The 12022-nt window shown below is 41.7% G+C and overlaps 1 protein-coding gene across 9 annotated transcripts in view; it reads right to left on the reverse strand.

Moving 5' to 3' along the window:
• The window catches only part of LOC122882669 (plexin-B1-like), a 116476-nt gene that overhangs the window by 38711 nt on the left and 65743 nt on the right, over positions 1-12022 (reverse strand). For 8 of the 9 annotated variants that reach the window (XM_044210302.1, XM_044210303.1, XM_044210301.1 and 5 more), the window contains 9 exons: positions 10779-11021; positions 9259-9441; positions 7077-7205; positions 5014-5114; positions 4755-4884; positions 4311-4467; positions 3969-4077; positions 3471-3579; positions 1753-2481 (listed from right to left, as the gene is read on the reverse strand). In XM_044210302.1, the coding sequence (XP_044066237.1) occupies positions 1753-2481; positions 3471-3579; positions 3969-4077; positions 4311-4467; positions 4755-4884; positions 5014-5114; positions 7077-7205; positions 9259-9441; positions 10779-11021 (1890 nt within the window). The remainder of the gene's footprint in view (positions 1-1752; positions 2482-3470; positions 3580-3968; positions 4078-4310; positions 4468-4754; positions 4885-5013; positions 5115-7076; positions 7206-9258; positions 9442-10778; positions 11022-12022) is intronic. The other variant, XM_044210306.1, reaches the window with a different exon arrangement.

The following is a 12022-nucleotide window of genomic DNA, read 5'->3' on the forward strand; positions in this document are numbered from 1 at the left end:
TCAGGATCACGGCCCTCTCCTGACTGATGACTCCCCCCCTCCCCCGCCTGTAACCTCTGCTGTGTGCCTGACTGCTGACCAGGTGAGCGGACAGCTGATGAAACTCCACTCAAACAAGGCTGCATGCCCTGATGGAGTTAGCCCCGGGTGCTAAAAGCCTGTGCCCCCCATCTATGTGGAGTCCTTCAACATGTCTTCAGCCTTCAGTCTTCAGCCTGAGTCTTATAAGGGTCCCTGTTCTGTGGTGTTCTTGCCTTGTTCCTATGCCGAAGATGCCGCGTCCCAGTGGCTCCAAGGACTACAGACCGGTGGCACTGACCTCCCACATAATGAAGACCCTGGAGAGACTAGTGCTGGAACAGCTGTGGCCCATGGTCAGACCCCTTCTGGACCCCCTTCAGTTTGCCTACCAGCCCCGGCTGGGAGTTGAGGATGCCATCATCTTCCTGCTGAACCGCATCCACACCCACCTGGACAAGCTGGCAAGCACGGTGAGGATCATGTTTTTTGACTTTTCCAGTGCTTTCAACACCACCCGGCCAGCCCTGCTGGGTGAGAAGCTGGCAGCGATGCAGGTGGATGCCCCCCTCGTGTCCTGGATTGTGGACTACCTGACTGGCAGACCACAGCATGTGCGCCTGCAGCACTGTGTGTCGGACAGCATGGTCAGCAACACTGGGGCCCCTCAGGGGACTGTCCTCTCTCCTGGACTGGACATTGATCATTACATCTCTGCAATACTTGAGATAATTGTGCAATACCCTGTGTTAATACTCCTGTGCCATATACCCTTTTCAGTTTAAAATTCCCTATTTATTGATATTGATATTTATTCATACCTCTATTACTGCTGTGCAATATCCTCCGTCTCATTATAAATAAGCTACACTTAACTTGGCAGTTCACGCACTATTACTTTATACCATATTATTATCATCAACCGGTAAAACGGTGTAGTCCCTCATTCGTCCAGGAGTGTTCCATCATAGAAAATGTTTCTGTAGAGAGTACAGAGTAGCTTAAATTTCTCAGTTCTCAGACCATTTTCACAATTGAGAATGACTTCCGGATGGGAGCCGAAACGTCTTGATTCTGAAAACAGTGTCCAGATGACATCAACCGGTAAACTTATTTTATTTTATACTTATACCCACTTGGTACTTAATTTATTTTCTGACCTGTATTAAAGTGTATTATAGTTTTTTTTTGCTTAGTACTTCTATTCCTGTGTGCACTGATGTGATAGTGAGCTGCTCTAGCAAAAGAGTTTCCCCTCAGGGATCAATAAAGTATTTCTGATTCTGATTCTGATTAAAGGAAAAGTTCAACAGTTCGGGAAATATGCTTATTTTCTTTCTTGTCGAAAGTGAGATGAGAAGATGGACACCACTCTCATATCTGTCTGTTATATACGAATCTACACCAGGAGAGGGCTAGCTCAGCTTAGCATAAAGACTGGCAGTAGGGGAACAACTAGCTTGGCTCACTTGCACAGATTAAACAAAGAAGTTATAACATGTTAATTAGTGAGCTTTAGAGGTGCTGGTAGGTGGCCTCCTGGCTATAGCTTCATATTTAACAGACATATATGAGGGTGGTATCATTCTTCTTATCTAAATCTCGGCAAGAAACCACAAAATAGTATTTCCCAAAATGTCTAACTTTTAACTTTTAACTTTAAGCAGTTTCTCATGGTGACTAGCGCATATGTATGATTTCTAGACTAGCTGCACACATGCCTTCTGCACTCACCAGAAAATGAGAGTCAGTCGAAGAATTCGATTGGTAGTTTGCTGCAGATTCAGAGTTGGGGTCAGGTGATTGTATATGAATGAATGACATTGTGTTGGCGCCAGCAACAGATGAACCTGTTGCAGATTCCACATCAGTCTCTCCCTCTGGCTTCTCCCACTCATTCAACCACGGGGTTGAGTTATTCTCGCTGGCCAAATGAATAGCATCCTTATTGTCACTAAGGTCTATTAAAAAGGTCACTTCGCTGGAGGTGGTTGAGCTTACATCGAAGGAAGAGCCCACTGCTTCACCAGATGGCTCTAAAAATCTCAGGTCAGAGTCTACCTGGCCACTAGTGCTGCTGGTTAATGTAGTGTGGGGAGTTTCGTCAGTGATATTTAAGATTTCAGTCTCCTCATCCTCTGAAAAACCTCTTGTCGTGACCTCTGTCGTTCCCTCAACATCAGAGAGGGACCCGCTGGTGGTGGTGACATCGGTGTGTATGGTTGTGGCTTGGGTGAAGATTCTGACAAAAGGGGAAGTTGTTGCCAGGGTAAGGGGTGATGTGGATTCAGCATTAGGGGTGGTGGGTAGTGTCACTGTGGTGGTAGTTAAAGGGACAGCTGCTGTGGTGGGAGTAGGTGTTTTTGTGGGTAGTGGCTGTGTTGTTGTAGCAGCCCAGACGGTAGGAGGTAAAGGGGTCAGTTTTCTGGTTGGTGGTGGGATGGTGGGTGTTGGTGGTTTGAACTTGACGATGGAGTAGCACAAGTGAACAAGCGAGGAAAGGAGAGGGGAAAAAAAGACAGGGGGAAAACAAAATTAAGATAAAACAGAAGGCTCTGCAAATACATTAAAAGGTAACTTATGAGTGACACTGAAAAAAAGATTAATAGTAAAAACTGTACTACACAAGACAAACAGAAGACACACAGAAAACTACACCAAACACAGCAAACAGACATGCACATACTAATATGTATAGCATGTTGCACAGTGCAGTATGATAAATGCTCAGCAAAACAAACCTAGAGCTTTTAAGTTACATTCCACATAATTTTTTCCCTTATACTAATACTAATATATTAATATACTAATATACAGTATACACTTAGTTGCAAGTTTATTAGGTACACCTACCTAAAACTAATGCAGTCTAATACAACAGTCCTGTAATAAATCCTACTTTCATGAAGATTGTAATGTTCCGTTTTTGTTGAAACAGTTTTAGAGAGGCGTTGATTCAGCTTAATGGTTAGTTTGGAGGCTGTAGTTTGTGGTGCTATTGAATTGTACTCTGTTGTACTGAGAGGTGAACAACACTGCTTCAACAAAATCTGAACATTATAACCTTCATGAAGGTCTAGAGGTGTTGTTCAACTGTATGATCATTTTGGAAGTTGTAGTTAGTGGTGCTATTGAATTGTATTATATTGAGAGGTATTTCTAATATTTTGTCCAGTCCATTTACATCAATGAGGGTACTAAATGTTAGAAACACCTCTCAGTACAACACAGTACAATTCAACAGCACCTCCAAACTAAACATTAAATTGAATCATGCCTCTCTAAAACTGTTTCAATAAAAACGGAACATTACAACCTTCATGAAAGTAGGATTTATTACAAGACTGTTGTATTAGACTGCATTAGTTTAGTACTAGGTGTACTGAGTGAATATATCCCTGAAATCTATTTGCATTTAACCATTTTCCTTTTCAGACTTAATGTGGACTCACAATTTGGTTGTAGATGGTGACTCCTTGGCTGCAGGTGTGTTTGTGTGTGCAGAAATGCTGGTGGATACACCAGTTACACCCCCAGCGACTGCTAACACACCCTTGGCATCTAGCAAAGCACACAACAGGAGTACAGGCAGAACAAAACAAATCATGATAAAAATTAGTGACAATAAAAATGTTAGAAAGCAGCAACAACTCCTACAACAATCCTACATTCTCAGATGATCTAACACTGTATTATCTATTATCTTTGCTGTTCCTTTCACTTACACCTCCTGGCATCTTGCTCACTAGTTTCCACTTGGTATTCATACATGCTGAACTATAGCAGAAAATAAAATAATGCAATTTTACCCAAACATATAACACATATTTGGGAATCTTGAATTTGTCAAAACAAACTTAACACGTCTAGTTGTGCACAAGATCTCACCAGTCTGTCACACAAGCTGTGCAATACATGTTGAGTGATGAGATGTGTGTGCGTGTACTCACGGCCTGCGTGCAGAGAGCTGCTGGACCAAGCTGCAGTTGAAGAAAGTGAATTCTGTCTCTGCTACCGTCACGTTTATGAAACGCAGTGACAGGGTCACCATCATAAAATCTGCATCAGAACACACCAGTTGCCAGTATAGGTCAACTTCAATCTTACCAACTTTTGTGTCATTCTTATAAGCATTATAGTGCTGCTTTGAGATTTTTGTAAATTTCAAATTTTTGACTTGTAATAAAGATTTTAAAAATGACATTGTTGCACCCTACTTTTGTACGTTTTGTATATACTGAAAAAAGTTGTCCCATTTGGTACAATTGCTGACCAAATACAAAGATACTCACCATCTCCGTGGCCAATAGGGGGCAGACTGCTGGCATCAGGGGTGGAGCATATCACACCAGTGTTAGTGAGTGAGGCAGGAGTTTCTGCATCCTGGAAGAAGCAAGAGTAGGCCTCTCCTTTTTCTAGACTAGGGAGGCCAGCTACTGACACTGCAATCTGAATGAGGGGGACAGAATGAGAGAGGAACATCAAGAAAAGAAAGGAAAAATATGGAAAAGTAAAGGAAGTGAGCAGAAACTGATTGTTGTTCATGTAAAAGTGTTGTTCTTTATCTCTGCAGACTGAGGGTTTAACTCTTATATTTAAAAAGCTAAACGATTTTTTTTAGAACTAAAACTCTAATGTATGAGATGGACAGAGTCAAGAAAGACAACAACAGGCACACATTAGACTATTATTGTGCATTACTCCCATCTGTTCCTCACTCTTCTCCCTGCACTTACATCAGTTTTCTCCCCAAGGCTGATGTTGTAGAGGCTGAGGTGCTGGATACTGAGGCATTGCTGCTGGTTAAAACTCCACAGCCACTGGCCCTGCACAGACCGTCGCTGGCATTCCCAGTGCTGGCCACACCTGAAATACCACAGAGCAGTAAGAGAGATAAGGGATAAGGAAATAAAAAGTGGACAAGGATGCAAGAGATCATTCGCAGTACAACTTTTATTTATTTATTTACTTTTTAACACATGTATACTGACTCACCGTCCCTCCAGGACACACCAGCCACAGTAGGGGTCTTTGACAGACAGACAGGACTGACAGTCCAGGTGATCTCCACATTCTGCCACTGGACGCTTCTCTACCTGAAAATTAAAGATAAGTAAGGGTCAGTACTCAAAAGACAACATGGAAGGAACTTGTAACTTTAAACACAAAATGTCCACCCCTTTTCACATAAATTTTCATGGTCCTAGGAATAAGTTTCCCTTGCCATTTTGACATCTCAAAAAGGCAACAAATTACAACCTTGGCCCATACCAAATTTCATGGCTCTAGGAGTTATGTTTCTGACGATATTGAACCCTAAAAAGGCTTGTTGTCTAATGCGTTTTTTTAGGGGGTGAAAATGACAACATTCCCAGGGGCAAAAAACTGTGCAATTCTCAAATTTCAGAAAAAATATTTTACAGAATTTAATTTTTGGTGTCAAATAGCATATACATAGATGAGATAGAGAAGTTTGAACAAAATCCTCTATCTGATTTGACATAGAATGACCCAATATCGTTCATTTCAGAAACTCACTTGCCACATTTTCCAGCATGAATAAGAATAAAGCAATGATTGCCCAGCTCACTCATTTAGTGTGTAGGTCAATAACCTTGTGTTTAGCAATTCAAAGAAATATGAGTCCTTCATTAAGGCATGAGACCTTAAAGGATTCTAAACTTACATCAGAGTGCCTTGGATTTCTTTTGATTGCCAACCACAACGTTATAGACTTACATACTGACTGAGTAAGCAGAAACTGATTGTCATAGTGACATCACGTGAAACTGCCGTGACATCATCTTCAACGTGGCACACTTGCAGGATCCTTTCATCGGCAACCAAACTTAGGAATGTCTTCGTCAATTGACCACGGCGTGGTTTTGCGGTCTGCCATTTTTTAAAATCTGGGTTGAGTGTGTAAAAAAACTGCAGTCGCTAATCATGGTAGCTTGGCTATTTAAAAATGGTGGGTTTGTGCAGGATGTCCAGTGTTGTGTAAGTGACTATTTTAGTGACAATTCTCTCTTACCTATCTGCAGTGTTTTAACTCTACTTTTTAGTATCGGCTCAGCTTGCTTGGAACCTGAACTGAGGTGATACCAAAAAAAGTACCAGGTACCAGGTACTATCCACAACATTTGCCAATGGAAAATCTAAAAAGAACAGTTCCAAGTCGAGTCGAGCCATGCCGTACCATGCAGTGGAAAGGAGCCAATAGTATTGCATCTTCTTGCCTTTTACCTCTTTATGTTGGTTCAGTCAGCATTATTTAGCCAGAAAAACAGTGGCTTTGCCCACACTTAAAATATTACAGTATTTTTGACTCCAAAAAAACTAAACTTCAATCTGTTTATGACACACTACCAATAGCCTTAGGAAAATTACAATACTTGTAATCAGATTATTGTTTTAGATATGTATGTTAAATATAACTTGAATATAGCTCTACATTCGGATTAAAGCATTCAGAAGTCTAGAAATGAGACAAGCTTTTCAATGTATAGACTAGCAGTTTCCCATATCCATTTATCAGCATCTATGGCAACCCACACAGACACTCTGTAGGGAGTGGAGGCCACTTTCTCTCTCAATACCATTGTTATGTCTGACCTTACACCTCCTGCTGACTGTTGTAACCATCACAGTGGGTTTAGTGACCTTTGACTTTGACAGCCAGCTGGCCTCTCTGTTTTCTCTTATGCTCTTTGCCTAATTCTTTTATCCTCTTTATCTGTGAGAGACACACAGCTTGAGGAAGTATCAAAGCCTGAAAAACTCTGACAAATGATAAATTGTCTGACAATGAATGACAAGTTATGTTCAGTCTTGTGTATGGAGACATCTGGGTGAGTGGTTGATTGGAGAGACTCATCAAGAAGGCTACGGCTGTTTATACACCTGTTGAGTAATTCGAAGATAAAACACAAGAAACCCGCGAAATCTTACTTGCTAGCGTAATCTGCTGGATTCCATGCTGTGTATTTTCTTAAACAGAAAATTACATTTACCACCACCAACTGTCCATAACAGTGTTACTACATCTTTAGACTTACAGTAGTTTTGGTCATGATGTAGATGTGTGCGCCATTCTGGTCCAGTAAAAGGTCACTGTTAATGGGTGAGTTGGGCTGGATCGTCATGTTTGCATATACCTCAACCTGGCCATCTTGGCCAAGATATACCTGAAAAAGTACATCAGAAAAACAACAGACACTTCAGATACAAATATCACTAGCAATGAATTTATATCTACAGACAGGCATTTATTTCGAGAAAACTACATTCCACACACTGCAAGACTAAAATGAAGAGCTGACAAAAAAGAAAATAAAGCAAAAGCAAATATCTTTTTCAGCTTACAACTCAAACGCAAATCAAATCACACTTGTGCAGGATCGCAGCAGAAGTGTCCATGAATGTGATTATGGTACAGTCAATTATAAAATGAAGCACAGGAAGACACATCTGGCTTAAGTGATTCCCAGGCCTTCAAACTCTCATGTTGCCTCATGTTAATCAGATTAGCAGAGGTTTTCATGTCTCTTTCCATGTCTCTTTCTAGGCTCTGACTTGATCACTGTGACAGATTGGAGAATCACTCGTCCCGTTAAGAGGATGCACCCAACACATAATGGCATGGGAAGCCGCTCTGTAATGCTTGGTGACTTAGAAACATTTATGCAGTTTGTCATTTTGCATGTCATCTTTTGTAGAGAATGTGAATGCTGTATTTAAGATGCAATATCTGTGCTACAGGTATATGGGAAATTAAGCTCGGTAGACAAACGCGCATATATTCATTGATCAATTGTTAAATTGCAATGATTTGCATTATTTCCTACAGGCCTTCCCTAACCATAAAGGAATAGTTCAACATTTTGGGAAATACACTTGCAAGATTTATGGTACATGAGAAGATCGATACCACTCTCATGTCTGTACCCTTAGTAGGAGGATTTTTGGACAAGTCAAGCTGTTTCACCCTGCTTTCAGTCTTTGTGCTAAGCTAAGTTAAGCATCTCCTAGCTGTAGCTTCATCTTCTCATCTAACCCTCAGCAAGAAAGCGAATAGGTGTATTTTCCAAAATGTTCATCTATTCATTTAACTCCAACAGGACACTTGCATGGACCGACTAAAACTGCATTGAAATCAAGTTGGTGACACAAATTTTATCCCCAGTTAGACTGGCCATCCCAAATACACTGGTATGAGATCTAAAACAGGCCATCAATTGTGGCCTTTTACACACACACACACACACACACACCACAAACAATTTTTCCTGCTGTGATACAATAATCCTGTTACAATAGCTTACTTCAGATGGCTACATGGAGTGCTGCTTTGATCTGCTACCTAAAAGCACTATGTCTGACTCTGTCTCTCACTCTCTCTCTTTCACACACATACCAAACACACACACATACACAGCAAAACAGACCTGCTAAACGATAACCAACTCCACGAACAGCTCACAGCAGAGTTATGTCTACAATCCTCTTATCTCGATCCCTACATGTAACTATCAGATCTATGCAGATGTTGTTCTAAATGTGGTGATACACAACATTTTTTGGACAATACTGTAAAAAGCAGTACTCAGATCTTGACAAACAAGGTGAGACCCAAATCAAAAATCAATTTTTGGAAACACATTCCACCAGTCACCAAAACTTGAAAAATATATCACTTCTTTATATTAAGTTTTAGTCTCCAAAAATCATATACTGCAGTCCACAGAACAAAAAGCAAATGTATTAGGCATGGGATCATTGTGTTTACGCTACTCTGTATGATGGAAAACAGTGGATGTCGGGATGACTGCAATCTTCCAGGCTGTAGTTGCATAGCGATGTAGAAGTATATGGGAAGTGGCATAGACTTAAAACATTTGCAGCCAAATTCAGGGATTTTTTTATGAAGCATACGATGTGTTTGCTTTGCTGGGAAATGATTCATAGACATCCTCAGAAGGCGCAGGCGGTAACAGCCGCAAGGAAGGGCTGTAGTAAGCCCTACTTGTGTGATTGTCTTTAATTGAAAATTAGGAAACTGCCTAATGGTCTAAATATTTCCATGATAGACATATCTTTGTTATCCCTGTGATGTACTGGTGACGTGTCCAGGGAGTCTCCCTGCCTTCCACCTAGTGCATGCTGGGGCAGGCTCAAGGGCCTAAAGAAACTGACACAAAAATAAAAGTATGTATGACAGCACATAGCATCCCAAGCTACCTTGTGCAGAGTCCCTTTGGAGTCTCCGAGGAAGGCGATGCTGTGTCCCTCTCTGACACTGACAGCCACAGCAGTGAGACGGGCAGTTGAGGTGTGCCACACTGCTTTAGCTTCCAGTGGTGCCCGGCTTGCCATTGGACTTGGTGTGTGGTCAGACCCGCAGGGATATGCCTTGAGGGTATTCTACAACATATGACCACAATACAGAGATTGGTCAGCTGGTTTGTCCTTCATTGCTATCATTTTGAATTATTTATAGATTTTTTGTATTTATCTAAACTGAATGTATCCGGATTACTATTATACTATTACTATTATAACAACACTTTTTTCAAAGATATTTTTTGTTTCACTGATCTTAATATCTCAAACTAGTTTCAGACTAACAAGTTTATATTCATGTCTTTTCAGTTAGACTTCCATTCTTTCCTACGATTGCCTCAAGGCCTTTGAATCATCTTAATTCATCGTAAAAGGATTGCACCATAGATTTAACTAGACTCATACAGACACAGCCAACTTGCTCTTTTGGTTTGGCCAATCCTGCCTTCCAGTAAGTGGCTCCAGATAATTGGCCCTGAAGCAGGAAGTAGAATGGGACATTTTTTTCTGGCCTACTCAGAGTTTGTTTATTAAAAAAATAAGATGGCTTCTCGTTGTTGCAAGGGGAACTATGATCTAATACATCTTTCTCATCCTCTATTCATTCAATCATCTCTCTATTTTTCTTTCAGCATCTCCTTTTCTTCCTCTATATTCTTTCTTGCTTGTCACTCTGTATGCTAGTCTTTCTATTCCCATGCCCCCCAATTCTCTCTCTCTCACCCTCTGTCCTCTTATGTCAGTGGGTTTCAAAATAACTCCTATCCTTCCTTGTCAGAGTTCATTAAGCAGCAGCACAGCTGATTCAGGGTTAGTTTGGTTTATTGATCCCTAACGATCCCATTAAATGGTTCTGAGGGCTGGCAGGACTTGAGTGGCTTCAGGGCAGCAGAGGGGGGTCACTGGAGGGCTGCAGCTGGGCAAAGCTATTCGTGGGGCATCTGGGAGCTTTGGGCTTTTCAATGAGGGCCTCATTACAAGGCTTGCCTGCCTTTATTTCTTCTTGTTACTCAGCTTAATCTCAGCAATCCAATCATCCCTTGTTACTGTGCTGCACTTTCTGTTTTGTCTTTTTGTGACCACTGAAACCAACATGAGTCAATTTACATACGGTGTATAAAGACAACAGGAAATAATGATGATATATAGCCCTAATGTATGTACTATACGGCCAGTATCCATGCTGTAACAAACATACAAAGCAGAAAACACCATGGCATATAATTCTGCTAAGGGGATCAAAGATAATCACTCATTTGAGTCTCATACGAGCATGTTATTGATAAAATCATAGCAAAATCATAAAAGCCTATAGCTCCAAAATATGTGCTTTTCTTCCATCAGATATAAGGTCAGTTTCAACATCAGGTTGAACACAAAAACACTGAAGCCCCTTTCTTCATCTACTGGATCCTTACCATGGGCAGGTTGGCACAGCTAGACTTGACCTCGTACTCTATGTAGGCCACCTCTCCACTTCCCTCCACCCGGCCGGCCTGGGTATAGCAGAGGTCACGTGTGGAGTCGATGCGTCTGTCAAGCTCATCCAGTGGGTAAACGCACAGAGCCGAGGCATCCAAGGGATTGTTGTTTGTGGAGCTGATGCGGGTGGAGAAGACTCCCAGTAGATCCTCGCCTTCCCGGCCTGCACCTTGTCCCACCTATTGCAACAAAGACATAGTAAAAACTCAAGAAAGTTAAACACAGCCAGCATCGGTGTAACGTTGATGTAAACCCATTTCTGAAAGCAAGACTTAAAATTCACACTCTGATGACCAAGAATTTCAACTGTATTTTGAGTTGTTGCTCCCTACAAGGCAAGTATTTCAAAGTATTTACATAGGTATGTTGATAACATTTAGGGAAAAATACATACCAATCCTTACATCTCGGGTGATTTGGAGGAGTACAGGAAATCCAGGTACATGCTCCAGAGAGCTATTAGCACTGCTAAGAGACAACAGAGTCTAACTACCAGGGCTCCAACATCAGAAATATGTGGGCTGAACTAAGACCTATCACAGACTATAAAAGGAAAACCAGCAGTGCTAGTGAACTGAACACCTTCTATGCACGCATTGAGAACAACTTCCTGGCTGAGGAGGTACAAAAGGCCCAGGAAGCCTTGCCCACTAGCAATATCCAGGCCAGATGTGTGTAGACGACAACAAGTATGAGGAGTCTGGTGGAGAGATTCGTCAGCTGGTGTAACATCAACCACCTGCAGCTAAACATCAATAAAACAAAAGAGGTCGTAGGGGACTTCCAACAGAACAGGAAACCACCTACTCTTCCTCATCATTCAGGGTGAGGAGGCGGGTGTGGTGGAGTCAAGTTCCTGGGGGTGCACCTCAACAACAAACTGGACTGGTCAGACAACTGTGGTCCTCTCTAAGATAGAGCAGACTGTACTTCGTGAGGAGCCTCATATCATTTGGTGTGTGCAACAGGCTGCTTCGCATGTTGTATGTAACAATGGTGCCCAGCGCACTCTTCTTTGCTGTTGTGTGTTGGGGAGGTGGTATTATGACTGGTGATGCAAACAGCACACAACACACTGGTCAGGAAGGCAGGCTCTGTTGTAGGAGTGCGTCTTGACAGCCTGGAGGAGGTGGCTGAGGGGAGGATGAGGTCAAAATTAGGAACATACTGGAGAAACTAT

This window comes from Siniperca chuatsi, linkage group LG10, assembly GCF_020085105.1.
Source record: "Siniperca chuatsi isolate FFG_IHB_CAS linkage group LG10, ASM2008510v1, whole genome shotgun sequence".
In the NCBI taxonomy this organism is placed as follows: domain Eukaryota; kingdom Metazoa; phylum Chordata; class Actinopteri; order Centrarchiformes; family Sinipercidae; genus Siniperca; species Siniperca chuatsi.